This window comes from Pongo pygmaeus, chromosome 19 (genome assembly GCF_028885625.2).
Source record: "Pongo pygmaeus isolate AG05252 chromosome 19, NHGRI_mPonPyg2-v2.0_pri, whole genome shotgun sequence".
Taxonomy (NCBI): Eukaryota; Metazoa; Chordata; class Mammalia; order Primates; family Hominidae; genus Pongo; species Pongo pygmaeus.
In genome coordinates, this window is record NC_072392.2 from 4,841,051 (window position 1) to 4,868,236 (window position 27,186).

The 27,186-nt window shown below is 50.1% G+C and overlaps 1 protein-coding gene across 3 annotated transcripts; it reads right to left on the reverse strand.

The window, feature by feature from the left end:
* Window positions 1-3,127: 3,127 nt before the first annotated feature.
* Window positions 3,128-26,800, reverse strand: SLC52A1 (solute carrier family 52 member 1). Of its 3 annotated transcripts, XM_054459422.2 has the most exons (6): window positions 26,782-26,800; window positions 5,385-5,658; window positions 5,000-5,236; window positions 4,002-4,881; window positions 3,784-3,907; window positions 3,128-3,692 (listed from the first exon to the last, which is right to left on the reverse strand). In XM_054459422.2, the coding sequence occupies exons 3-6, from the start codon at window positions 5,127-5,129 to the stop codon at window positions 3,480-3,482; spliced, it is 1,347 nt and encodes a 448-aa protein (XP_054315397.2). In that variant the 5' UTR covers window positions 5,130-5,236; window positions 5,385-5,658; window positions 26,782-26,800; the 3' UTR covers window positions 3,128-3,479. The 3 variants fall into 3 exon arrangements, with proteins under 3 accessions (XP_054315397.2, XP_054315395.2, XP_054315398.2); XM_054459420.2 differs by lacking the exon at window positions 26,782-26,800 and having other exon boundaries at window positions 5,385-6,282; XM_054459423.2 differs by lacking the exon at window positions 26,782-26,800 and having other exon boundaries at window positions 5,000-5,232; window positions 5,385-5,993.
* Between the last annotated feature and the right edge of the window lie 386 nt (window positions 26,801-27,186).

Consider the following 27,186-nt stretch of genomic DNA (forward strand, 5'->3'; position numbering starts at 1 on the left):
TGGCTTAGTGTCCGTCTCTCCAGGTCAAAGGCCAGCAGCCTCTGCCTTGTACAGGAGTGTTCTCACTCCTGCTACCCACTTCTGTCTCTGCTGAAAGGCAGGGGGAGACTGTGGCATCATTGGGATAGTATGTTTCATCTAAAGGCCTGGTCACCAGATGTGAGTTGTAGAAACTGCTTCTCTCATCCCTCAACAATTTCACAGTTGTAGGAGCTGACATTAACCTGCCGTGCCCCCAACGGCCGGGCATGGCGGCTCATGCCTGTAATCCCAGAACTTTGGGAGGCCAAGGCAGGTGGATCACCTGAGGTAAGGAGTTCAAGACCAGCCTGGCCAACATGGAGAAACCCCCGTCTCTACTAAAAATATAAAAATTAGGCATAGTGGCGCACACCTGTAATCCCAGCTACTCAGGAGGCTGAGGCAGAATTGCTTGAACCTGGGAGGCGGAGGTTGCAGTGAGCTGAGATCGCGCCACTGCACTCCAGCCTGGGTGACAGAGCGAGACTCAGTCTCAAAAAAAAAGTCCGGGTGCAGTGGCTCATGCCTGTAATCCTAGCACTTTGAGAGGCCGAGGCAGGTGGATCACTTGAGGTTAGGAGTTCGAGACCAGCCTGGCTAACATGGTGAAACCCCATCACTACTAAAAATACAAAAAAAAAAAAAAAAAAAAAAAATTAGCCAGGCATAGTGGCAGATGACTGTAATCCCAGCTACTCAAAAGGCTGAGGCAGGAGAATTGCTTGAACCCGGGAGGCGGAAGTTGCAGTGAGCCGAGATTGTGCTACTGCACTACATCCTGGGTGACAGAGCCAGACTCGGTCTCAAAGAAAAACAAAAACAAAAAACAAATCCTGCTGTGTCCCCAACAGCCTCACCAATGAGAATTTCCACCTCAACTCCTCCTATTCCTTCCCCTACCTGCCCTCCCCACCTTAATCTCTGGAGAAGAAATATGTTTTGAGATACCTGGGAAAGTCTTGCCCTGTGGTACAATCCATTAAAGGTTCTTTACAAATGACCAGGGAAGCTGTTCTGTTTTTTTGTTTTTGTTTTGTTTTGTTTTGTTTGTTTCTTAAAGACAGGGTCTTGCTCTGTCACCCAGGCTGGAGTGCAGTTGATGGGTCTATAGTTCACTGAGGCCTCAAACTCCTAGGCTCAAGGGATTCTCCTGCCTCACCCTCCCCAGTAGCTGGAACTACAGGTGTGCGTCACCATGCCTGACTCTGGCTGTGTTTTGTTTTGTTTTGTTTTTGTAGAGACAGTGATCTTGCTATGCTGCCCAGGCTGGTCTCAACCTTATGGGCTCAAGTAATCCTCCCACCTCAGCCTCCCAAAGTGCTAGGATTACATGCGTGAGCTACAGCACCCTGCCTGTTCTGGGCTTCTTGCAGAGCCTCTTGCTGCAGAGAAGTGGCTCTCCTTTCTCCAAGTCCAGAGCCCCATCCCCAACAGGTGAGGGCTGCAGTCAGAATCTTTGGAGCGCACAGACCTGGGCTCCAGCCGTCTCACTAATTAGCTGTGTTACTCTGGGTAAGTCACCTTCTCTGAGTCTCAATTTCCTTTTCTGCAAAACAGGACGAACAATGAAGCTGTTGGGAAGATTTACTGATAATACATGTAAAGGGTCTAGCACATTTTAGGAGCTCAAGGTTGGTGCCTTCCCTTTTTCTTTACTCTGAACTGGATATGAGGCCTTGAGAAAGAAGAGAGGTGCTTGCAAAACGAGGTGAGGTCTCAGGCATGGTGGCTCACGCCTGTAATCCCAGCACTTTAGGAGGCCGAGGAGGGCGGATCATGAGGTCAGGAGTTCGAGACCGGCCTGACCAACATGGTGAAAGCCCGTCTCTACTACAAATACAAAAATTAGACGGGCATGGTGGTGGGCACCTGTAATCCCGGCTACTTGGGAGGTTGAGGCAGGAGAATCGCTTGAACCCAGGAGGCAGAGGTTGCAGTGAGCCGAGACTGCACCATTGCACTCCAGCCTGGGCAACAGAGCGAGACTCCATCTCAAGCAAGCAAACAAACAAACAAAATAAAAAACGAGGTCAAGTTTCAAAAGATGTCACCCCCAACCTGGCAAAACGTCTCCTCAAGCCCTGTTGTTCCACTCTTGTCCGCCAGGAGGAGAAAAGGTTCCCTCGAAGGACGTCTTTGCTTGCGCGTTCACGGAGCCTTGAGAACGAGTGGCCGAGGAGATCCCCGCGGCCGTGCGCGCCTGTGAGTCTCCCGGGCGGGTTGGGGGGGCCGAGGCGGGGAGGGGGGGGCGGGAAACCGAGGCGGGAGGGCGCACGCGCAGAAGGCTGGCTGGGCGTGACGCGGCATTGGGCTTGGGCTTCTTTATTCCGCGTGGCTGGAGCTGGGGCTGGAGGAAGGTCCGGAGGTGGGCGGGAGCCTTGCGGGGATTTCCTCTTCCCCCGGGACTAGCTGTCATCTTCGTTTTTCAGAAGGGAGGACCTGACTCCTTTCAGAATTAGCATTTCTTCCCCTTCGTGGGTGCTCTTGAGTTCCAAAGAAAAGGAAGAGAAGCCTTCATTGAGCAGCTTCTTCTGCCTTAGAGACTTTGCTAGGGGGTAGATCGACCTTAGGGGAAACAATCCCCCCTTATTAGAGGAGGTTTTGGATCAGGGTTTGGTTTATTTTAAATTTAACAAATACAGAAAAGCAGAAGGAAGAAAATTGAAGTAATCCATGTTTCCACCGGGCGCGGTGGCTCACGCCTGTAATCCCAGCACTTTGGGAGGCCAAGGCGGGCGGATCACGAGGTCAGGAGTTCGAGACCAGCCTGACCAACATGGTGAAACCCCCGTCTCTACTAAAATTACAAAATTAGCTGGTCGTGGTGGCACACACCTGTAATCCCAGCTACTCAGGAGGCTGAGGCAGGAGAATCGCTTCAACCCGGTAGGCGGAGCTTGCAGTGAGCCGAGATCGCACTACTGTACTCCAGCCTGGGCAACAGTGAGACTCCGTTGTCTTTAAAGGCCAATCCCATAGCAAATGACAGAGACTCACTTGAGTAAGAAAGGTTTTTGACAAGAAAACCCACAGAAGAGATAAGCTGTGGATATGATAAGAAAGGCACTACAATCTGTATTTAAATCTAATTGCACACTAGATTATATATATATGAAAAATTATTTAATCCAGTTCCCTGATTTCATTATATATTTCTTACAAGGTTTTCATTAGTTTTTTTTGTTTGTTTGTTTTCAATAAAAACACTTTATTGCACAAATCCCACAAAGATCTCAGGCCCTGGGGCCAAGCCCACAGCCCCGGCCTGTCCCCTGGCTCCGGGCCTGGTCTTTGGTGCCCACCCTGGCCTGACATGCTAGCGTCTTCTGTGGAGTGTGCAGGCGTCCATGAGCATTCCTGTGTTGGGGGAAGCCTGCCTGGGCCACAAGTAGTCAGGCACTGCGGCAGCCTCACGATGAAGACAGGTGGGGTGGAGTTGGGTCCCCACCTGCCCAGGCTCAGGGGCCACAGGGGTCTACACAGTCCTTTCTGCTTTGAAACACGTGGTAGATGCTGGTGGGAGGGAACATGGCACCGGCACCAAGCAGGGAGCCCACTTGGATGGCCACACCAGCTGCCAGCAATGCCGGCTGACCCCCACCATGCAGCAGAGAGCTTGCAGCCACCTTCACGTATGAGAACACACACAGACACAGCACCCACGACAGCACCTGCAAGGGAGGACACAGCAGCAGACTGAGCATGACATGCACTTGCTCCAGGGGACACCCTCCTCCCCACTTCATGTCCCCACTTGCTCACCACAAGGACCACCCCTGCAGTGGTGCCCACCAGGGGTGGGCAGGGGCTCAGGATTGCCAGTGCCATCAGATAGGCCCCAAAGAGTATGCCCAGCAGAGAAAGACCAACCAGCCCTGCCAGGGACCTGTTGAGGATGAGCAGAGACTCAGGGCTGGCTGTTCTGGGACCTGGACCCCAACCTTAAGTTCCACCCACCAAGCCTGGGGCCCCTTTTGCACCTGCACAGCACGCCCATGGCCAGGAAGCAGGCAAGGGGGTTGGCGGCACTGCCCAGCACCACAGCCAGGTGGTAGGCCAGGCGCCCATAGGGCAAACAGGAAAAGCTCTGCACAGAAGGCAGCACGCCATTGGTCAGGGCACTGGTGAAGGCCATCAGGCCCAGCAGGAAGGCACCATGGGCTGAGAACAGCTGATGGGCCTCAGGGTCTGGGCCAGGGATGGTGCCTGCTGCCTGGCTCGGTGGCTCCTGCAATGGCAAAGCCTCTTCTTCCTCCTTCTCTTCCTCCTCTGCTCCTGGGGATCCCAACTGAAGTTCAGGCCCTGAGCCCCCTGTGGTTACAGAGGGTAGTGATGGCAACAGCAACAGGAGACCCTGGAAGGCGGCAGCTGAAGTGACCAGAAGGGCAGTCAGTGCCCAGAAGAAGGTGCTGGCAGGAAAACGCTCAGGGAAGTCGAGGGGAGGCCCAAAGGTGCCATTGGTGGGCGCTGGCGGGCACTCGAGGCGGCCCACACCTTGCACTAGGGCCAGCACACAGGGCAGTAGGGCACTGAGACCCTGACCCAGGAAGAAAGACCGTAAGAAAGGGAGTGGCAGGTGGCTCAGGAAGGGCAGGAAAGTGACGTTAGAGGTACAACAGGCCATTGCCAACACCAAGGCCAGAGTTAGGAAGGCCACAGAGTGGAGCTGCCCTGCTACTGGGGCGACGTGGTGCCACAGAGGGGCCAGCAGGGCTGTGCCCACTACACTCAGCACCTGTACCACCTGGATGGGGACCTGCTCGCCCTTGCCCGGGGCCAGCTGCCTCCACAGGGTCACCACCAGCAGACCCAGGTTTCCCAGCGCCACAACCACAGAGAGGTATGAGGGGAGGCTCCAACCTGCAGGGAAGGAATGATGCCATGTCAGGAGCACAGTGGCTAAGGGACAAAGAGCTGCCACAGGCCACCTTTGTGGGCATACCTGCCCCATGTTTCCCTGTACCTCCCTCCCACTCACCCTCTGGAAGGTCTTTTACCACGACAGGCAGCTCTACCCAGATCCCATTCACAGCAGCCCAGGAGCCCATGCCAAAAAGGGCCACCAGCAGGTGGGTCAGCACCAGACGGCCCAGCGTGGGTGCTGCCATTCAGCCCAAAGCTGGACCCTCCAGGACAGGGCAAAGGTCACAGGCAGGTCCTTCCCTACGTAGGTCCAAAGATGCTTTGGCTTTTCTGGAAACTGAAGACCTTCTAGCTGGAAGGAAACAGACAGGCTGGCAGGTAATAGGCTGGTGGGACAGAACCGGAGTCAGAAGACAAGTCGGTCAGACTGCTAAGACCAGGGCAACTGGAGGGAGCGGTGGCCGGGGGAGGGCGGGGAAGATGGGGGGGCCAGGACTTACCACAGGGCACCGGCTGTGCGTTTGGGGACGGCGACCCAGCAGTGCTGGCAGGGAGACAGGCAGGAAGCTGGCCCGAGGTGCAGCTGCCCCAGAGGAGCAAAGAGGGAGCTGATTTTCCTACCCACAGAGGACCCGGGGTCCGAGTTGTCAAAACAGCTCAGCACTGGTTGGGTGCAGTGGCTCACACCTGTAATCCCAGCACTTTGGGAAGCTGAGGCAGGCAGATCGCCTGAGGTCAGGAGATTGAGACCATCCTGGCCAACATGGTGAAAACCTGTCTCTACTAAAAATACAAAAATTAGCTGGTCGTGGTGGCGGGTGCCTGTAATCCCAGCTACTCAGGAGGCTGAGGCAGGAGATTCACTTGAACCCGGAAGGTGGAGGTTGCAGTGAGCCAAGATCACACCACTGCATTCCAGCCTGGGCGACAGAACGAGACTCGGTCTCAAAAACACAAAGCAAAACAAAACAAAAAAACAGCTCGGCACCAACACGCTCACCCTCAAATGGACCCCGGGACAAGGGGACCTCTCTGGTGCCACTCGCAACCCTAGCACTTTTGCGACACTCAGGACTTGCCGAGGCAGGTCGAGTTGGAGAGGGGAGTGGCTGGGGCGGACTCTGCCCAGAGGGGCGTCTCCGTGCTGCCCTCCCGCCTGCCTCAGGGGGGCGTCCTGGGAGCCGTCAGGTGCGCGGGGGTCCCCGCGCCTCCAGATCCGGCAGTCCCCAGACCCAGCGGCTGGCGGTCAGCCTGAGAGGGAGCCCCCTCCACCGGGGAGGCGGCCCAGCCCAGAGCCCGCACGGCTCGGGTTTTGTTGTTTGTTATTTAAATTAATTAATTAATTAATTTTGAGACAGGGTCTCGCTCTGTCACCCAGGCTAGAGCGCAGCGGTGGCGATCGCGGCTCACTACAGCCTCAACCTCCCAGGCTCAAGTGATCCTCCCACCTCAGCCTCTCCCCACCCCCCCCCCCCCCCAAGTAGCTGGGACCACAGGCGAGCATCACCGTGTCCAGCTAATTTTTTTTTTTTGGTAGAGACTAGGTCTCACTATGTTGCTCAGGCTGGCTTGGAACTCCTGGGCTCAAGCAATCTTCCTACCTCAGCCTCCCAAGTAGCTGGGACTACAGACGCACCACACCTAGCTACCGCCACGCTCAGCTATTTTTACACTTTTTTTTTTTTTTGAGACGGAGTTTTGCTCTTGTTGCCCAGGCTGGAGTGCAATGGCATGAGCCTCTGCCTCCCGGGTTCAAGCGATTCTCCTGCCTCAGCCTCCCAAGTAGCTGGGATTACAGGCGCCCACCACCATGCCCTGCTAATTTTTGTCTTTTTAGTACACAGGGTCTCGCCATGTTAGCTAGGCTGGTCTTGAACTCCTGACCTCAGGTGATCCACCTGCCCTGGTCTCCCAAAGTGTTGGGGATTACAGGTGTGAGCCACCGTGTCTGGCCAGCTGTTTTTACATTTTTAAATGGTTGAAAAAAAAATTAGCTGGACGTGGTGTGCACACCTGGCTAATTTTTGGGTTTTTGTTTTTTTTTTTGAGACGGAGTCTCGCTCTGTCGCCCAGGCTGGAGTGCAGTGGTGCGATCTCGGCTCACTGCAAGCTCCACCTTCCAGGTTCATGCCATTCTCCTGCCTCAGACTCCTGAGTAGCTGGGATTACAGACGCCCGCCACCACGCCCAGATAATTTTTGTATTTTTCGTAGAGATGGGGTTTCACCATATTGGCCAGGCTGGTCTCGAACTTCTGACCTCAGGTGATCCGCCCACCTCAGCCTCCCAAAGTGCTGGGATTACAGGTGTGAGCCACCATGTTTGGCCCTTTAATGATATTTTGTACTTGTTTACTCACTGACCATCTCAGGGATTACCCTGACCTACTACCAATTTTTGTATGGCCTGTTAGCTAAGACAGGTTTTCACATATTTATTTATTTTTCTTATTATTTTTGAGAAAGTGGCTTCCTCTGTCACCCAGGCTGGAGTGCAGTGGCACAATCACAGCTCACTGCAGCCTCAAATACCTGGGCTCAAGGATCCTCCCACCTCAGCCTCCTGAGCAGCTGGGACTACAAGCACATGCCGCCACGCCCAGCTGTTTTTACATTTTTAAATGGTTGGGAAAAAAAATCAATACCTGTAGTCCCAGCTACTCAGGCGTCTGAGGTAAGAGGATCCCTTGAGCACAGGAGGTCAAGGCTGCAATGAGCCATGATTGTGCCAATGTACTCCAGCTTGGGTGACAGTGAGACACTGTCTAAAACCAAAACAAAACAAAAAATGAAGAAAAACAAAAGAATCGTATTTCCTAACCTGTGAAAACTAAAAGCATGTGAAATTTAAATTTCAGTAGGTCAGGCGCGGTGGCTCACGCCTGTAATCCCAACACTTTGGGAGGCCGAGGCGGGCTGATCACCTGAGATCAGGAGTTCAAGACCAGCCTGGCCAACATGGTGAACCCCGTCTCTACTACAAAATACACAAATTAGCTGGGTATGGTGGCAGGCGCCTGTAATCCCAGCTACTCGGGAGGCTGAGATATGAGAATCGCTTGAACCAGGGAGGTGGAGGTTGCAGTGAGCTGAGCTCGTGCCACTGCACTCCAGTCAGGACGACAGAGCGAGACTGCATCCCCCCCCCACCAAAAAAAAATTTCAATGTCCATAAATAAAATACTATCAGAACACAGCCAAGCCCATTCATTTACATATTGTCTACACCTGCTTTCCTGCTACAAGGGCAGAGCTGAATGTTTTCCACAGAGACTGTGTGGCCCTCAAAGCCTAAAATGTTTACTATCTGGCCATTTACAGGAAAAGTCTGCTGGTCTGTCTCCCTCACTAGGATGTACATTTGCGCAGAGGAGGCACTTTGTCTATTTCACTACCTACCCTATTCTCAGTGATCATTATACCACATAGGACATGCTCAAATTGTTGTTGAATAAATAAACCAATAATACCCTAAAACCTGTTTCTTTCTTTCTTCCAATAATACCCTAAAATCTGTTTCTTTCTTTCTTCCTTTTTTTTTTTTTTTTTTTGAGACGGAGTCTCAGTGTGTCGCCCAGGCTGGAGTGCAGTGGTGCAATCTCGGCTCACTGCAAGCTCCGCCTCCCGGGTTCACGCCTTTCTCCTGCTTCAGCCTCCCGAGTAGCTGGGACTACAGTTGCTTGCCACCATGCCCGGCTAATTTTTTGTATTTTTAGTAGAGACGGGGTTTCACCATGTTGGCTAGGCTGGTCTTGAACTCCTGACCTCAAGTGATCTGCCCACCTCAGCCTCCTAAAGTGCTGGGATTACATGTGTGAGCCACTGCGCCCGGCCTAAAATCTGTGTTTCAAAAAACACGAGCCTGACACAGTGGTGTGTGCCTGTAATTCCAGCTACTCAGGAGCCTGAGGTGAGAGGATCCCTTGAGCCCAGGAATTTGAGGCTGCAGCAAGCCATGATTATGCCACTGCACTCCAGCCTGGGCAACAGAAGGAGACCCTGTCTCTTAAAAAAAAAATAGTAAAATAAATTTTGAAAGCTTCCTAGGTGACTCTGATGTGCGACCAAGCTTGCCCTCACTGCTTAGGGAAAGGCTCAACCAGACAGAAATAGCCTCACATTTAGTTTCCCACAGTAATACCAAACAATGATGTTTCTAATACTCCAAGAGGATGAGAAAAGACACCATTTATCCAGCACTTTTTTTTTTTTGAGACGGACTCTCGCTCTGTCGCCCAGACTGGAGTGCAGTGGCGCGATCTCGGCTCACTGCAAGCTCCGCCTCCTGGGTTCACGCCATTCTCCTGCCTCAGCCTCCTGAGTAGCTGGGACTACAGGCGCCCGCCACCACACCTGGCTAATTTTTTTGTATTTTTTAGTAGAGACAGGGTTTCACCGAGTTAGCCAGGATGGTCTCGATCTTCTGACCTCGTGATCCGCCCACCTCGGCCTCCCAAAGTGCTGACATTACAGGCATGAGCCACCGCGCCAGGCCTATCCAACACTTTTCTTGTTATATGCCAGGTACTGGCATAAATATTTAAAAAATATTAACAAACAATCCTCCCAAAAGTCCAATGGAGTGGCTATTATCAATACTCCATTTAAAGTAAAGAAACTGGAAACCGAGGCACATAAAGATTCAGTCAGCTGGGCGCGGTGACTCATGCCTGTAATCCTAGCAGTGTGGGAGGCTGAGGCGGGTGGATCACCTGAGGTCAGGACTTTGAGACCAGCCTGGCCAACACGGTGAAACCCCGTCTCTACTAAAAATACAAAAATCAGCTGGGCTTGGTGGCACGCGCCTGTAGTCCCAGCTTCTTGGGAGGCTGAGGCAGGAGAATCACTAGAACTCAGGAGGCGGCGGTCACAGTGAGCTGAGATTGTGCCACTACACTCCAGCCTGGGCAACAGAGACTTCGTCTCTAAAAAAAAAAAAAAGAAAGATTCAGTCCTTGTCCAACCTTCCACAGGTAGGGAGCAGAGCCAGGATTTCAGTGTTGGTCACGGTCTAACTGCAGGAACTGTCCCCTTAAGGTAGGTGATCACCTCATCCCTTGGCCAAACACCCTGCCACTGCCTATCTGCAAATCAGTAATTGACAATTTCTCACTCTGCCACCCAGGCTGGAGTGCAGTGTGTGATCTCGGCTCACCACAACATCCGCCTCCTGGGTTCAAGTGATTCCCCTGCCTCAGCCTCCCGAGTAGCTGGGGTTACAGGCACCTGCCACCAAGCCTGGCTAATTTTTGTATTTTTAGTAAAGATGGGGTTTCACCATGTTGGCCAGGCTGGTCTCGAAGTCCTGACCTCAGGTGATCCGCCTGCCTTGGCCTCCCAAACTGTTGGGATTACAGGCATGAGCCACCATGCCCAGTCAGTAATTGACAATGTATAGACAATAGTTCCCTATATGTTAGGGACCTTGTGAAGAGGGAAAGAAAAATTATAAAGTGCAGATGCTTCTCTTGGAATGACTTTGGGACAAAAGAGATCACAATGTCCTTAGAAATAGAGCTCCAACTAAAGAAAGGCAGAATGCTAGAGAGGCCGCAACAGGAGAGGCGAGACCCACATGGAGGGAGTCAAGGAGCAGGCTGTAAATGGTGAACGGTCATTGTTGGATGTGTCCCTGGGGTGGTTGTGAAGTGTAGGATTACAAAAGTGCCTTGTGTGTGGGCCCCACTGAGGGATGAATACTTGAAGTAGAAAGTGGAAGAACATTACTTAATGAAGGAGAACATCACTGAGCACTGTCGGGTCCCTAGATCAAATTTGTTCTTTTCCTTCTCTTTTTTTTTGAGACAGGGTCCTGCTCTGTCACCCAGGCTGGAGTGCAGTGGTGTCATCACATCTCACTGCAGCCTTAAACTCCCAGGCTCAAGTGATCCACCCAGCTCAGCTTCCTGAGTAGCTGGGACCACAGGTGTGCACCACCACACCTGGCTAATTTTTAAATTAGCACAGGCTGGTCCCAAACTCCTGGGCTCAAGCAATCCTCCCACCTCGGCCTCCCAAAGTGTTAGGATTATAGGCATGAACCACCGTTCCTAGTCCAAATTTGTTCTTGCGTGGGGTGAGAGGACTAATGCAAATGATAAGATCTGTCATTGTGGTTTCGACACTACGTGCCTCAAACCTTAGCTTCTCCCTGAATTTTCAGAAAAGAGCAAGGGATGGCCATGGGGTCAGGGGCACGGGGAATAACCAAGGGGACCAAAGGTCTAACTCGCCAAGGTGCAGAATCCTCACCTGGAAGATCCCTCTGCTCCTTGGTAGATGGACTACCTGGGTACCGTATTGTGGCCACACAGCCCTAAGGCTGTTACTTGGCAGTTCAGTTCACCATAAACCTATCATAACCCTCTAGCACCGAATAGCACTTTTTTTTTTTTTTTTTGAGGTGGAGTCTCAGTGCGATCTTGGCTCACTGCAACCTCCACCTCCCAGGCTCAAGCGATTCTCCTGCCTCAGCCTCCAGAATAGCTGCGATTACAGGTGCCTGCCACCTTGCCTGGCTAATTTCTGTATTTATTTTATTTTAAGATTTTATTTTTTATTTTTTGAGATGGAGTCCTGCTCTGTTGCCCAGGCTGGAGTGCAATGGTGCCATCTTGGCTCACTGCAAACTCCACCTCCTGGGTTCAACCGATTCTCCTGCCTCAGCCTCCCAAGTAACTGGGATTACAGATGTGCACCACCATGCCCAGCTAATGTTTTGTATTTTTAGTAGAGATGGGGTTTCACCTTGTTGGTCAGGCTGGTCTTGAACTCCTGACCTCAGGTGATCCACCTGCCTCAGCCTCCCAAAGTGCTGAGATTACAGGCATGAGCCACCGCGCCCATTCCTTCCTTTTCCAAGTCTTGACAACCTATGAAAGAATAGCTTTTCTTAGGGGCTGAGTTTGAGGGGAGAGGCATAGGCTGTCCTCCTTCAGCAGGCAAGAGGATGAGCCCTCATGCTCACTCATAACAGCCAGTGCACATGGGCAGGAGGGGCAGTGGTAAGGGTTTTCCAAGTTTCCAACCTCCAATTTTGTTGTTTTTGTTGTTGTTATTTATTTATTTATTGAGACGGAGTCTCGCTCTGTCGCCCAGGCTCGAGTGCAGTGGCGCGATCTTGGCTCATTGCAAGCTCTGCCTCCTGGGTTCACGCCATTCTCCTGCCTCAACCTCCCGAGTAGCTGGGACTACAGGCGCCCGCCACCACGCCTGGCTAATTTTTTGTATTTTTAGTAGAGACCGGATTTCACCGTGTTAGCCAGGATGGTCTCAATCTCCTGACCTCGTGATCCACCCGCCTCGGCCTCCCAAAGCGCTGGGATTACAGGCGTGAGCCACCCCACCCGGCCTGTTGTTATTTTTGAGACAGGGTCTCACTTTGTCGCCCAGGCTGGAGTCCAGTGGCAAGATCATAGCTTGCTGTAGCCTTGAACTCCTGGGCTCCAAGTGGTCCTCCAGCTTTGACCTCCCAAGTAGCCGGGACCATAGGCATGTGCCAGCCACCACGCCTGGCTAATTTTTTACTTTTATTTTTATTTATTTATTTATTTATTTATTTATTTATTTATTTTGAGATGGAGACTTGCCCTGTTGCCCAGGTTCAAGTGCAGTGGTGCAATCTTGGCTCACTGCAACCTCTGCCTCCCAAGTGATTCTCCCATCTCAGCCTCCCAAGTAGCTGGGACTACAGGTGCACACCACCATGCCCAGCGAATTTTTGTGTTTTTTTTGTTTCTTTGTTTTGTTTTGTTTTTCCGAGACAGAGTTTCACTCTTATTGCCCAGGCTGGAGTGCAATGGTGCAATCTCGGCTCACTGCAACCTCCGCTTCCTGGGTTCAAGTGATTCTCCTGCCTCAGCCTCCTGAGTAGCTGGGATTACAGGCACCTGCCACCCTGCCCAGCTAATTTTTTGTATTTTTAGTAGAGACAAGATTTTATCATGTTGGCCAGGCTGGTCTCAAACTCCTGACCTCAGGTGATCCACCCGCCTTGGCCTCAAAGTTCTGGGATTACAGGCATGAGCCACCATGCCCCCCAAATTTTTGTTTTTAGTAGAGATGGGTTTCACTATGTTGGTCAGGCTGGTCTTGAACTCCTGACCTCAAGTGATCCACCTGCCTTGGCCTCCCAAAGTGCTGGGATTACAGGTATGAGCCACTGCGCCCGGCCCATTTTTAAGGATAGGTTCTCACTATGTTTCCCAGACTGGTCTCAAACTTCTAGGCTCAAGCAATCCTCCTGCCTCAGCCTCTCAAAGTGCTGGTATTACAGACGTAAGCTACCATGCCCAGCCATCCAACTTCCAATTTTTCACTGCCCCTAATTTCCTTACCCAGAAAGTACCTGGAATCCTAGACAATGGTTAGGGCTCCTATTCTGAAGACCTCACTGCAGCATTTAGCATTCTCATGTTGGGGATGGATAGGGAGAGGGCGCATACAATGCCCGCAGCCTTCTGGGACATGGGGCTGGCCTTACAGTAAGCACTTGAAGGCCCTTCATTCATGAACTGTTGTGCAGGGGATAAACTCTTCCTGCTGACTTCCTGTTGAACCCCCATTTCACTTCCCGTGTCTGTGTAGAGAAAGCTCACCACAGAGGAATGTGCTGTCTTCCTTTGCCTTCTGCTCCGGCGGCAGCTCTCCACCCTCTCCTCTATCTCAGGAACACCTGGCCTCAGAGCTCAGAGGAGGAGGTAAGCCCAATCAGTCTGAATCCTTATCTTATTCCTTCTGGCTTCAATCTGGCCCCTCCTGGATCTTGAACCCTTCCCTGTGGGTCAAAAGGTCATAGTCCTTTTTCTTTTTTTTTTTTCTTTTTTGAGACGGAGTTTCACTTTTGTTTCCCAGGCTGGAGTGCAATGGCGCGATCTCAGCTCACCACAACCTCCGCATCCTGGGTTCAAGTGATTCTCCTACCTCAGCCTCCTGAGTAGCTGGGATTACAGGCATGCGCCACCACGCCTGGCTAATTTTTTTTTTTTTTTTTTTTTTTTTTTGTAGAGACAGGGTTTCTCCATGTTGGCCAGGCTGGTCTTGAACTCCCGACCTCAGGTGATCGCCACCCCCCCCACCGCCCCCCGGCCTCCCAAAGTGCTGGGATTATAGGTGTGAGCCACTGCGCCTGGCAAAAGGCCATAGTTCTTACCCCTCCAGCATGACTGTCTCTGGGCCTGGCCTGGTTTTGACAACTCACCTGGGGGGCAGAGAAAACCCAGCCAACTGGTACAACTTAAACCTTTAGGGTGAATTTAACATTGCCTTGTCTCCTGCTCGAACAGATACCTCTACAGAGCAAACATTTTGTGAGATAAGCCCACAGATGAGGTTTGATACTCTTCCATTAAAGACTTGGGAATATTTGGAACTCAAATCTCAGAGGGGCCTTGAGTGGCAACACTGGCTTTCAAGGGCTGGAAGGAACTTTAGAGAACATTTAATCCATCATCTCATTGTATTCTTTTTTTTTTTTTCTTGAGACGGAGTCTCGCTCTGTCGTCCAGGCTGGAGTGCAGTGGTGCAATCTCAGCTCACTGCAACCTCTGCCTCCCGGGTTCAGGTGATTCTCCTGTCTCAGCCTCCCAAGTAGCTGGGATTACAAGCACCCACCACCTCGCCTAGCTAATTTTTGTATTTTTAGTAGAGACGGGGTTTCACCATGTTGGCCAGGCTGGTCTCAAACTCCTGGCCTCAGGTGATTCACCCGCCTCAGCCTCCCAAAGTGTTAGCATTACAGGTGTGAGCCACCGCCCCAGCCAATCATTGTATTCATTTTATATAGAATGCATTTTGTTATGTATTTGGATGACACAAAGGCATATAATATACATAAGTAAAATCCTACAAGGCCTGGCCCTGTCCTTCCTCTCCTACCTCCTTTCTAGCACTCTCAGCCTCCCAACAAATTGCTTATGGTTCTCTGCAGACCCCACACTGTGTCCTAACTTTGTGCCTTTCCTCTTCCTGGAAGATCCTCCACACCTCACAGCCCCCATCTACTGGCTGGCTCCTACTCAACAGTGAGTCTCAGCTTAGCTGCTGTAGCCTCAGGAGGCCTTGACTCTCTCAGACTGGGTTAAGTATCTCCTTCCCTTCTTTCCTTCCCTTTCTCTCTTTATTTTTCTTTATTATCATTATTACTTTTTTTGTCATGGAGTCTTGCTCTTGTTGCCCAGGCTGGAGTGCAATGGCGCCATCTTGGCTCACCACAACCTCTGCCTCCCAGGTTCAAGCGATTCTCCTGCCTCAGCCTCCCGAGTAGCTGGGATTACAGGTGTGCGCCACCACACCTCGCTAATTTTGAATTTTTAGTAGAGACGAGGTTTCTCCGTATTGGTCAGGCTGGTCTTGAACTCCCGACCTCAGGTGATCCGCCCACCTACGGCCTCCCAAAGTGCTGGGATTACAGGCGTGAGCCACCGTGCCCGGCCACCTTTCCTTTCTTTCTACAGGGTCTTGCTCTGTTGCCCAGGCTATAGTGCAGTGGTGTGATCACAGCTCACTGCAGCCTTGATCCCCAGGGCTCAAGCAGTCCTCCCACCTCAGCCTCTTCAGTAGCTGGGGCTACAGGTACATGCCACTACACTGGTGATTTTTTTTAAATTTTTATTTTTTGGTAGAGACAGGGTCTCACTATGTGGTCCAGGCTGGTCTTAAACTCCTGAGATGAAGCAACACTCCTGCCTTGGCCTCCCAAAGTGCTGGGATTACAGGTGTGAGCCACTGCGCCCAGCCCCCTTTTCTTCTTAAGCTTACCTTTTCACCACACTTACCACGTGATCATGAAATTATAGATTTTGTGCTTGTCATGTGATTCCTTGACCCTGGACTCCTTGCCTTTAGGGATTGAACCTTATTCACCCTTTTAGTCCGACCCAGATTTTCCTCTAATAGGGATTGCAGCCTAGTAGGAGAGAGAAGGCAGCATGATCTCGTAACATGATTCCATCAGGGTGGGTGTGATAGATGCCAGAAGAGCAGTACAAATGAGGAAACTGAGGCTGTGGCTTGCCTGAAGTCACCCTTAGCTTCTTGGCAGGTGGCCAGAGCTGGAAGTCTACCTCGAGTTGGACGCAGGAGCCTGGGAAGGAATTTGAAAGCAACCAAACCTTTCACCTCAGAGCTGAAGTCCTTGAGCCTCGGGGCAGTTGTGACTAAGATCAGGAGCCCACAGCCTAAACAGGGGAATGTTACGGGTGATGAGGCAGTGAGGAGTAGTGAAAGGAGCCTGAGACTGGGCACCAGGAGACCTGGGTCTTGGTTCATGCTCTGTTCCACCTGACCTCTCGCCTTCAATTCACTTTAGACCGTGACGAGAACCCTTGGGTCAAATGGGTCTCCCCAAGATGTCACATCTTTTTCTGAGCATAAGGTGACTTCTGTCCTTCCCCAAGCATCTCCTGGCCAATAAACTGCCCTTCCTTAAGATCCAGCTCAGCTTCCACCTCCTGACTGAAGCCTCTTCATCTTCCTCACCAGGTGTAGGCTGAGGGCTTCTCTTCTCTCCTCTGAACTCCCACAGAAAAAATTTACTGGCCGGGCATGGTGGCTCATACCTGTAATCCCAGCACTTTGGGAGGCCGAGGTGGGTGGATCACCTGAGTTCAGGAGTTTGAGACCAGTCTGGCCAACATGACGAACCCTGTCTCTACTAAAAAAAATACAAAAATTAGCCGGGCATGGTGGCATGCGCCTGTAATCTCAGCTACTCGAGAGGCTGAGGCAGGAGAATCTCTTGAACCCGGAAGGCAGGGGTTGCCTTGAGCCGACGTAGTGCCTCTGCACTCCTGCCTGGGCGACAGAGCAAGATGCGGTCTCAAAAAAAAAAAAAAAAAAGAAAAAAGAAAAATTTATGTTCCCTTCTTAGGAAGCTGAATCTTATCCTGCTTTACTCTTTACTTATGTGCTTATCTTGTTTTCCACTAGTAATTTACCCCTATTACATACCCCCTCTCAAAAGCAAAGGCCGTATTGGTTTATGTAGCTTCCTTATTGCCTGACTTATGGTAGATGTTCAAATATTTGTGGGTTTTTTTTGTTTGTTTTTTTTTTAGACTTTGAGTCTCACTCTATCGCCCAGGCTGGAATGCAGTGGCATGCTCCCAGCTCACTACAACCTCTGCCTCCTGGGTTCAAGCAATTCTTGTGCCTCAGCCTCCCAAGTAGCTGGGATTACAGGTATGAGCCACCATGCCCGGCTAATTTTTGTATTTTTTTAGTGGAGACGGGGTTTCACCATGTTGCCAGGCTGGTCTTGAACTCCTGACCTCAAGTGATCCGCCCGCCTCAGCCTCCCAAAGTGCTGGGATTACAGGTGTGAGCCACCGCGCCTGGCTCAAATATTTGTTGACCAAAAGAATGGCTCCCTCTTATCAGTAAACTGCAGGGGCCAAAGGCATGGACTCTGAGTCACCCGCTAGCTGTGTGACTTTGGGAAGTCACTTAAGCTTTCTGTGCTGAAATGTCCCCAACAGTAATAGGGACATAATGGTGCCAACTTCATGAGGCTGTGCTGAGGCATCGATGGGCACCTGGCCCCATGCCTGGCACATGGTAAGCACTGTCAGTGTTAGCTCCTAGGCCCTTCCTCCTTCAAAACGTGTCAGAGCTGTCGGCTCACACTTGTAATCCCAGCACTTTGGGAGGCCTAGGCGGGTGGATTATTAGGTCAGGAGTTCAAGACCAGCCTGGCCAACATGGTGAAAACCCATCTCTACTAAAAATACAAAAATTAGCCAGGCATGGTGGAGGGCACCTGTAATCCCAGCTACCCGGGAGGCTGAGGCACGAGAATTGTTGAACCCGGGAGGCGGAGGTTGCAGTGAGCCGAGATTGCGCCACTGCACTCCAGCCTGGATGACACAGTGAGACTCTGTCTAAAAGAAAAAAATGTGTCAGAGCTGTGAAGCTGTCCCTGCTACTGAAACACTGTGGGGGAATGAGATATTTCCCCTCCCCGAGGGGTTTCTTCCTCGACCTCCAAATCTGCTCTGACCAATCTACTGATTAGTGGTGAAACCCTCCCAGGGAGCTTTTCTTGTCCTAGATATTTGTGTGGATTACTTGGTTTGGGTCTGCAGTTTAAAGGAGAGTGTAGATTGGCCAGGTGTGGTGGCTCACACCTGTAATCCCAGAACTTCGGGAGGCTGAGGCTGGTGGATCACGAGGTCAGGAGATCGAGACCATCGTGGCTGACATGGTGAAACCCCGTCTCTACTAAAAATACAAAAAAAATTAGCCAGGCCTGGTGGCGGGCGCCTGTAGTCCCAGCTAATCGGGAGGCTGAGGCAGGAGAATGGCGTGAACCCGGGAGGCGGAGGTTGCAGTGAGCAGAGATCGCGCCACTGCACTCCAGTCTGGGCAACAGAGCAAGACTCCATCTAAAATAAATAAATTAAAAAAATACAGTAAAATAAAAAAAGTAGAGTGTAGATTTACTTTTGAGACAGGGTCTCACTCTGTCACCCAGGTTGGAGTGCAGTGGCACAACCACGGTTCACTACAGCCTCGACCTCCTGGGCTCAAGTGATCCTCCCGCCTCAGCCTTCCAAGTAGCTGGGACCACAGGCATGTGCCACCACTCCCGGCTAATTTTTAAAGTATTTGTAGAGACGAGGTCTCTATGTTGCCCAGGCTTGTTTCGAACTCCTGGGCTCAAGCAATCCTGTCTCGGCCTCCCAAAGTGCTAGGATTACAGCCATGAGCCATGGCACCCAGTCTAGATTTACTTATTAATTGATGTGGGGGGTGTGTGTGTGTGTGTGTTTTACAAGAAGGAATGCCTTTAGATAGCTTCCTGATTTTCAGAGGACCCTCAGAGGTTTTGATATTGGTAGAGTTAATTAGAGCTAGAATAGTAATGCCACTGGGGTTAGTAACGATTCAGTCCAGGAGTGAAGTCAGCATCTTAGGATCAATGTGGTGGTTTATGACTTCCTGGAACAAAGACAGTTTTCCACAACAAACCCTCAAACAGATGTAGATTCTAGTAATAAACATGATCAGACTCAAGGTTTCAAGGTTGCAAAGTGACAATTCTCACAATTATGAAAATGATCTTTCTAAGAGGAAGGAAAAGCTCCTTGCCCCTTATAGGAAACCAAAAGAAACTGAAACCCAGTTTTAGCAGGCCAAGATACAGAATAAGTCAAGATTTAACTTAAATTTTATGGCCACTGGTATGTAAAAATTTCCCCACCTTATTTCTTGTCCTTCTGAAAAACAAAGGCTAATGACTAACCCAGGGCCTTGCATTCTCTAACCATTTCTTTTCTTTCTTTTTTTTTTTTTTTTTTTCCTGAGACGTTGTCTTGCTCTTGTTGCCCAGGCTGGAGTGCAGTGGCGCGATCTTGGCTCACTGCAACCTCCACCTCCTGGGTTCAATCGATTTTCCTGCCTCAGCCTCCCAAGTAACTGGGATTACAGGCGCACACCACCACGCCTGGCCAATTTTTGTATTTTTAGTAGAGATGGGGTTTTACCATGTTGGCCAGGATGGTCTTGAACTCCTGACCTCAGGTGATCCGCCTGCCTCGGCCTCCCAAACTGCTGGGATTACAGGGGTGAGCCACCGTGCCTGGCCACATTTTCTAACCATTTCAATCTGCATCCAAATTATTTGGTTTAAGGGTTTTTTTTTGTTTTGTGTTTTGTTTTGTTTTTAGATGGAGTCTTGCTCTTGTCATCCAGGCTGGAGTGCAATGGTACGATTTTGGCTCACTGCAACATCCGCCTCCTGGGGTCAAGCGATTCTCCTGCTTCAGCCTCCCGAGTAGCTGGGATTACAGGCGCCCACCACCATGCCCAGATAATTTTTGTATTTTTAGTAGAGACGGGGTTTCACCATGTTGGTCAGGCTGGTCTTGAACTCCTGACCTCAGGTGATCCACCTGCCTCTGCCTCCCAAAGTGCTGGGATTACAGGCGTGAGTCACCGTGCCTGGCTGGTTTAAATGTTTTTAATTCCACAGGGTGAGGTGGATTTTCTTAGGATGAAAGAGACTGAGGTGCGGAAGTGGGAGGTGGTGAAATAACACAAATAGTGGAGTGAAAGCTGGGCTACAACCCAGTGGCGGGAAAACAAACATGTTCCACACGGATTTCCACTGGGCATGGTGGCTCATGCTATAATCCAAGAACTTTGAGAGGCCAACGAGGGAGGATTGCTTTGAGCCCAGCAGTTTGAGGCCAGCCTGGGCAACATGGCAAAACCCCATCTCTACAGAAAAAAAATGCCAGGAGCGGTGGCTCACGCCTGTAATCCCAGCACTTTGGGAGGCCGAGGCGGGCAGATCACGAGGTCAGGAGATTGAGACCATCCTGACCAACATGGTGAAACCCTGTCTCTACTAAAAATACAAAAATTAGTTGGGTGTGGTGGTGGGCACCTGTAATCCCAGCTACTCGGGAGCCTGAGCCAGGAGAATGGCTTGAACCCAGGAGGCAGAGGTTACAGTGAGCCAAGATCACGCCACTGCACTCCAGAATGGTGACAGATGAAGACTCTGTCTCAAAAAAAAAAAAAAAAAAAAAAAAAATAGCCAGGTGTGGTGGTGTGTGCCTATAGTCCCAGCTACTCAGGAGGCTGAAGCAGGAGAATCGCTTGAGCCCCAGGGTGGAGGTTACGGTGAGCCAAGATCGCACCACAGCACCCCAGCCTGGAGCCTAGGAGTTTGGAGGCCTCAGTGAGCCCAGATCACACCACTGCACTCGGGTCTGAGCAACATCCTGTTAAAAAAAAAAAAAAAAAAGAAAAAGAAAAAAGAAGTAAACATGTTTCTTTGATTTCAATTGTCTATTAACCACAATGAAACCCTGAAACTCAAAGCAGCTATTCCTTTGCCTGTTTTTGCTCCCCTACACCACTAATAATTTCTGTTATAGAAACTTTGACTATGTTAAGGCTCCCGGTTGTAGCTGTGCTTCTTTTCAGAGCCTACATCTGGCACCAGACAGAGGCTTGCAGGGAAAGTGAGCCTTCTCAAGCCCTGCGTTCTTTCAAAGAGGGGACAAACTACAGACACTCATTTTGGGTGTCTTCCCAGGCATGGGCGCTGAAATTATCCTCTGTTCTGGTGTGGGGCAAGGGTGGGATTGGAGGAGGCTGCCTGGGCAAGCGAGGTCCTCCTCACGCTGTTGCTTGTCACCTTTCAAGGGCATTTATTTTGCTTCTGTTCTGATAAACAATAAGATTTTCCGTGGAGGACTGGACAATCAGAGGAACTTCAAGAGGAGGGGCATATTCCTGCCTTTGGGACAGCCTTGCCGTGGGGAAGGAAAGGAGAAAGGAAAGATAGACTTAGAAAGCTTCACTGCAGGCCAGGTGTGGTGGCTCAAACCTGTAATTCCAGCACTTTGGGAGGTCGAGGCAGGTGAATCACCTGAGGTCAGGAGTTCGAGACCAGTGAAAACCCGTCTCTACTAAAAATACAAAAATTAGCCTGGTGTGGTGGCAGGCAACTGTAATCCCAGCTATTCAGGAGGCTAAGGCAAGGAATCACTTGAACCTGGGAGGTGGAGATTGCATTGAGCCGAGATCTTGACATTGCACTCCAGCCTGGGTGACAAGAGCAAAACATTGTCTCAAAAAAAAAAAAAAAAAAAAACCACAGCTTCACTGTGCATCCTTAAGCTGGTTGTCTATTTCAGTTGAATGCATATTGCAGTTTATCATGATCACATGCAAGCACTGCCCTACAGCTGGGCGGTGAGTTCAGAGCAATAACCATGGAGACTGAGAGAAGATTGCGTGTCATCCCCCCAAACAGCATTCCAGCGTGGGAATGCCAAATCCAGATGTGAAGAACACAAACAAACAGTATGCGAAAGTTCAGAAGTTAGACTGTTTTTGAGATTGTGCCATTGAACTATTGAAAAGAGACATAAAGATGCAATTCCAACATATTGTATGATCCTGTTTATATGAACTATATAGAATAGGCAAACCTCTAGAAACAGAAAGTCTCACCTATCCAGGCTCAGCTCAGAGTGCCACTCCAGTAAGCACAGACAAGTTAATAAGTGAAAAGATGCAGGTTAATCCCAGGCACAGTAGTTCGTGCCTGTAATCCCAGCACTTTGGGAGGCTGGGGGTGGGGGTGGGTCACCTGAGGTCAGGAGTTCGAGACCAGCCTGACCAACATGGCGAAACCCTGTCTCTACTAAAAATACAAAATTAGCCGGGCATGGTGGCACATGCCTGTAATCCCAGCTACTTGGGAGGCTGAGGCAGGAGAATTGCTTGAACCCAGGAGGCAGAGATTGCAGTGAGCCGAGATCGTGTCATTGCATTCCAGACTGGACAACAAGAGGAAAACTCTGTATCAAACAAAAAAAAAAAGGAAAGAAAGAAAATAATAGATACAGGTTAGAGACATATCCTATCACTGTGACATTGATAAAGATCATACTGTAAAATGGTGAGGGGGGTGGTATGAAATATTTCATGGGAAATACACATGGCCAATAGACATATGGAAAAGATGCTCTCCCTGACTGTATATATCAAAGAAAGGCAAATTAAGACATCAGTAGGATACCATTTGTCAAGTTGAAAAGAAAAGAATATTTTACAGGCCAGGCGCAATAACCCATGCCTGTAGTCCCAGCACTCTGGGAGGATGAGGTGGGTGGATCGCAGGAGCCCAGGAGTTCGAGACCAGCCCAAGCAACATGGCGAAACCCCATCTCTACAAAAAATCAAATTTAGTTGGGCACGCTGGTGTGCACCTGTAGTCCCAGCTACTCAGGAGGCTGAGGTGGGAGGATCCCTTGAGCCCAGGAGGTTGAGGCTTCAGTGAACCAAGGTCACACCACAGTGCTCCAGCCTGGGTGAAAGAGCGAGACCCTGTCTGAAAAAAGAAAAATAATACTTTTCAGATAATTTGATTGGTTGGAATTCAGTGAAAGAATCTCAAACCCTGCTGCTATAAATTGGTAGATGAAGGAGGAATTCAGTTACCAGAAGAGGAACAGAGGCACTGGGTAGGTAAAAGCAACAAGGGCTCATTACAAAGCTTTTCTTATTTTGGTCTTTTTTTTTTTTTCCTGGATAAGTCTCTTGAAATAGAATTATTGGGTGAAAACTGTACGACATAGTTGAGGCTCTTGTGACAGACTGCCAAGCTTCTTTCACAAATAGTGATTCTAATATTCCTTTGCATTAGCAGTACAGGGGTGTACTCCATGCCACCACTCAAAAACAAGCTTCGAAAATGAAAGATAGGCCAGGCACAGTGGCTCAGGCCTGTAATCCCCAGCACTTTGGGAGGCCGAGGCGGGTCGCTTACCTGAGCTCAGGAGTTCGGGACCAGTCTGGCCAACATGGTGAAACCCTGTCTCTACTAAAAATACAAAAATTAGCCGGGCGTGGTGGCGGGCACCTGTAACCCCAGCTACTCGGGAGGCTGAGGCAGGAGAATCGCTTGAACCCGGGAGGCGGAGGTTGCAGTGAGCCAAGATCGTGCCATTGCACTCCAGCCTGGGCAAAAAGAGTGAAACTGCCATCTCAACAAAAAAAGAATCGCTTGAATCAGGGAGGCAGAAGCTGCAGTGAGCTGAGATCGCGCCATTGCACTCTGGCCTGGGCGACAAGAGTGAGACTCAGTCTCAAAAAAAGAAAAAAAGAAAAGAAAATGAAAGACAAAGTAACACCTATAAGCCAAGTGAATAAAGTGCAACAGGACTAGATTCTTTTTTTTTTTTTTGAGACTGAGTCTCGCTCCTGTTGCCCAGGTTGGAGTACGGTGGTGTCATTATTAGTCACCACTGCCTCGACCTCCCAGGCTCAGACAATCCTCCCACCTCAGCCTCCCAAGTAGCTGGGAGTACAGGCGTGCACTACCATATCTAGCTACTTTTTTTTTTTTTTTTAGATGGATTTCACTCTGTTGCCGAGGCTAGAATCCAATGGTATGATCTCAACTCACTGCAACCTCTTCCTCCCAGGTTCAAGTGATTCTCCTGCCTCGGCCTCCCGAGTAGCTGGGACTATAGGCACGTGTCACCATGCCTGGCTAGTTTTTGTATTTTTAGTAGAGATGGGGTTTCACCATGTTGGCCAGGCTGATCTCAAACTTCTGACCTCAGGTGATCCGCCCACCTCAGCCTCCCAAAGTGCTGGGATTACAGGTGTGAGCCACCGCGCCCAGCCAATCAGCTAATTTTTGTAGAGAAAGGGTTTTGCCATGTGGCACAGACTGGTCTGGAACTCCTGGCTCAAGTGATCCTCCTGCCATGGCCTCCCAAAGTGCTGGTCAGATCTCAGTTTGGACACTACACCAAGCCATGAGGAGGTCTCCGGATTTTTGTGCCTCATTTTGTGCAGCTGCTAAATGAGGGGCTTGGACTGGCTGATTTTTAAGTTTCTTGTGGCATTAATATTTTATAACTCTATAATAACAGTTTCTCTACAGCTTTGAAAGGTTTGGAACAGAGGAAGAATAGCTGACATTTATTTGTTGCCAGGAGCTGGGACAAACTGATACTCAGTGGAAGGAGTCCTGAGAAGAAAGAAGTGCAGAAGATGGCTGGTGTCATTCCACAGATGACCAGACTCGTTCACTGGGACATGTAAGACATCCTTTAGGGGTTTGCACAAATAGCTGGGGAGTACTTTGTCTGGATTTGTGGGTCCAAACTGATGGGTGGGGCCAAGAGCCAGAGACACAGAAGCTATGTTTTTGTTTGTTTGTTTTTTGAGATGGAGTTTCACTCTTGTTGCCCAGGCTGGAGTGCAATGGCGTGATCTTGGCTCACCGCAACCTTTGCCTCCTGGGTTCAAGTGATTCTCCTGCCTCAGCTTCCCGAGTAGCTGGGATTACAGGCGCCTGCCACCACGCCCGGCTAATTTTGTATTTTTAGTGGAGACGAGGTTTCTCCATTTTTGGTCAGGCTGGTCTGGAACTCCCAACCTCAGGTCATCTGCCTGCCTTGGCCTCCCAAAGTGCTGGGATTACAGGTGTGAGCCACCACGCCCAGCAGAAGTTATATCAATATGCCTCCAACCTAATATGCCCTGCCCAACCCAACTTTCTCACCTGCCAGTAGTACCCTGACTTTCCAGTCATCCTGGCTCAAACCGTGTCCTTTTTGACTCCTTGCTTCTTTTATTTGATTATAGCTACAGCCAGCAAGTCCTAACAGCTTGTTCATTCAACAGATATTCTGGAGCTCCCATTTGCTCAGCCCACACTGATTTCTTTCCTCTTACAGCATTTGCATTTGGTACACTCGGCTTGGCACCTGATAACACTTTTCTTTTCTTTTTTTTTTTTCGTTTGAGACAGAGTCTCCCTCTCACCCAGGCTGGAGTGCAGTGGCACGATCTTGGCTCACTGCAACCTCCGCCTCCTGTTCAAGCAATTCTCATGCCTCAGCCTCCCAAGTAGCTGGGATTACAGGCATGCACCACCACACCTGGCTAATTTTGTGTATATATATATATTTTTTAGTAGAGACGGGGCTTCACCATGTTGCCCAGGCTGGTCTCGAACTCCTGACCTCAGGTGATCCACCTGCCTTGGCCTCCCAAAGTTCTGGGATTACAGGCATGAGCTGCCGCACCCAGCCAGATTTCACTTTTCATTTGAGGTGGGTGCCCCTAAGTGTACTGACTTTACCTCATCTGTAACTCCTCTTAGGCAAGGGTAACATCTCACACCTCTTTGTATCTTTCCCGGGACCTACTTCACAGTCCTGTGTACCACTGTAGGCCCTCATTCTCTATATTTGTATGTACCTAGATAGTGTGGGTCTAGGCTCTGGGGACAGAGCAGTGAAAAAAAAAAACCTGACAATAATCCCTGCCCTCATGAATTATACAATCAGAGGAGAAAACAAAACAATAATTTTAAAAGTAAATAAAATATGTAGTGTGGGCCGGGCATGGTGGCTTATGTCTGTAATCCCAGCACTTTGGGAGGCTGAGGCAGGTGGATCACCTGAGGTCAGGAGTTCGAGACCAGTGTGGCCAACATGGCAAAACCCTGTCTCTACTAAAAATACAAAAATTAGCTAGATGTGGTGGCACATACCTGTATTCCCAGCTACTTGAGAGGCTGAGGCAGGAGAATCGCTTGAATCCGGGAGGTGGAGGTTGCAGGAGCGGCCACTCCAGTTCAGGTGACAGAGCGAGACTCCGTCTCAAACAAAAACAACAAAAACAAAAAAAAAACAAAACTAAAAAAGATAACTGTTTAGAAAATATAAAGTGAGAAAGGGGGCTATAAAGTGTGTGAATGGAGGGAGGTAGGACACTGAACTATTAGATAGGATGGCAGACTTTTGAGTAGAGTGTAAAAGAGGTGAAAGAGACATACGGCCTCTGGAGGAAGAGCATTCTAGGAAGACAGAATAGGATATGCAAAGGCCCTGAGGAAGGAATACGTCTCATACCATCCCCAGACAGCAAGAACATGGAAGCTGCTGCATTTCCCCTCCTGCATTACAATAAAAAACAAAACAAAACAAAAAAAACAGGCCTCTAGCAGCTCGAAATAGCCACAACTCATCATCATCACTCATGATAAGAACTCAGCATTTGGCCGGGCGTGGTGGCTCACGCCTGTAATCCCAGCACTTTGGGAGGCCGAGGCGGGTGGATCACCTGAGGTCGGGAGTTCGAGAACAGCTTGACCAACATGAAGAAACCCCGTCTCTAACAAAAATACAAAATTAGCCGGGCGTGGTGGCGCATGCCTGTAATCCCAGCTACTCAGGAGGCTGAGGCAGGAGAATCGCTTGAACCCCCGGGAAGTGGAGGTTGCGGTGAGCCAAGATCGCGCCACTGTACTCCAGCCTGGGAAACAAGAGCGAGACTCCATCTCAAAAAAAAAAAAAAAAAAAAAAAAAAAAAGATTTTAAGGCCTGGGCACTGCCATACTATGACATGGGCCTACCCTGGGTGGTCATTGTCCCATCTCGCACAGCCCCCAACCTCTTCTCTGGAGGACAATGACAGCACAAGAAAGCACTCTGAAGACGAGCCGCATCGCCACTCTTCCAGCTCACCATCGATTTGGAAGCCTAGAGAGGATCGGCCTTTCTAGGACAATAGATGGTTCCTTCTCCTCACCTAGAGTGGCCCTAAGAGGACGAGGGCGCCTCCCTGGTCCTCCAGGGGAGCGTGCATCCCCGGGTGCACAGGGAAACTTGAGCTCTCATCCTGCCACCCTTGGGCTTTTACAGATGCTTTTCTCCCCTTCACTTTCTTTTTCTTTCTTTTTTTTTTTTTTTTAATTTTTGAGACAGAGTTTCGCTTTTGTCACCCAGGCTGGAATGCAATGGCGCGATCCCGGCTCACT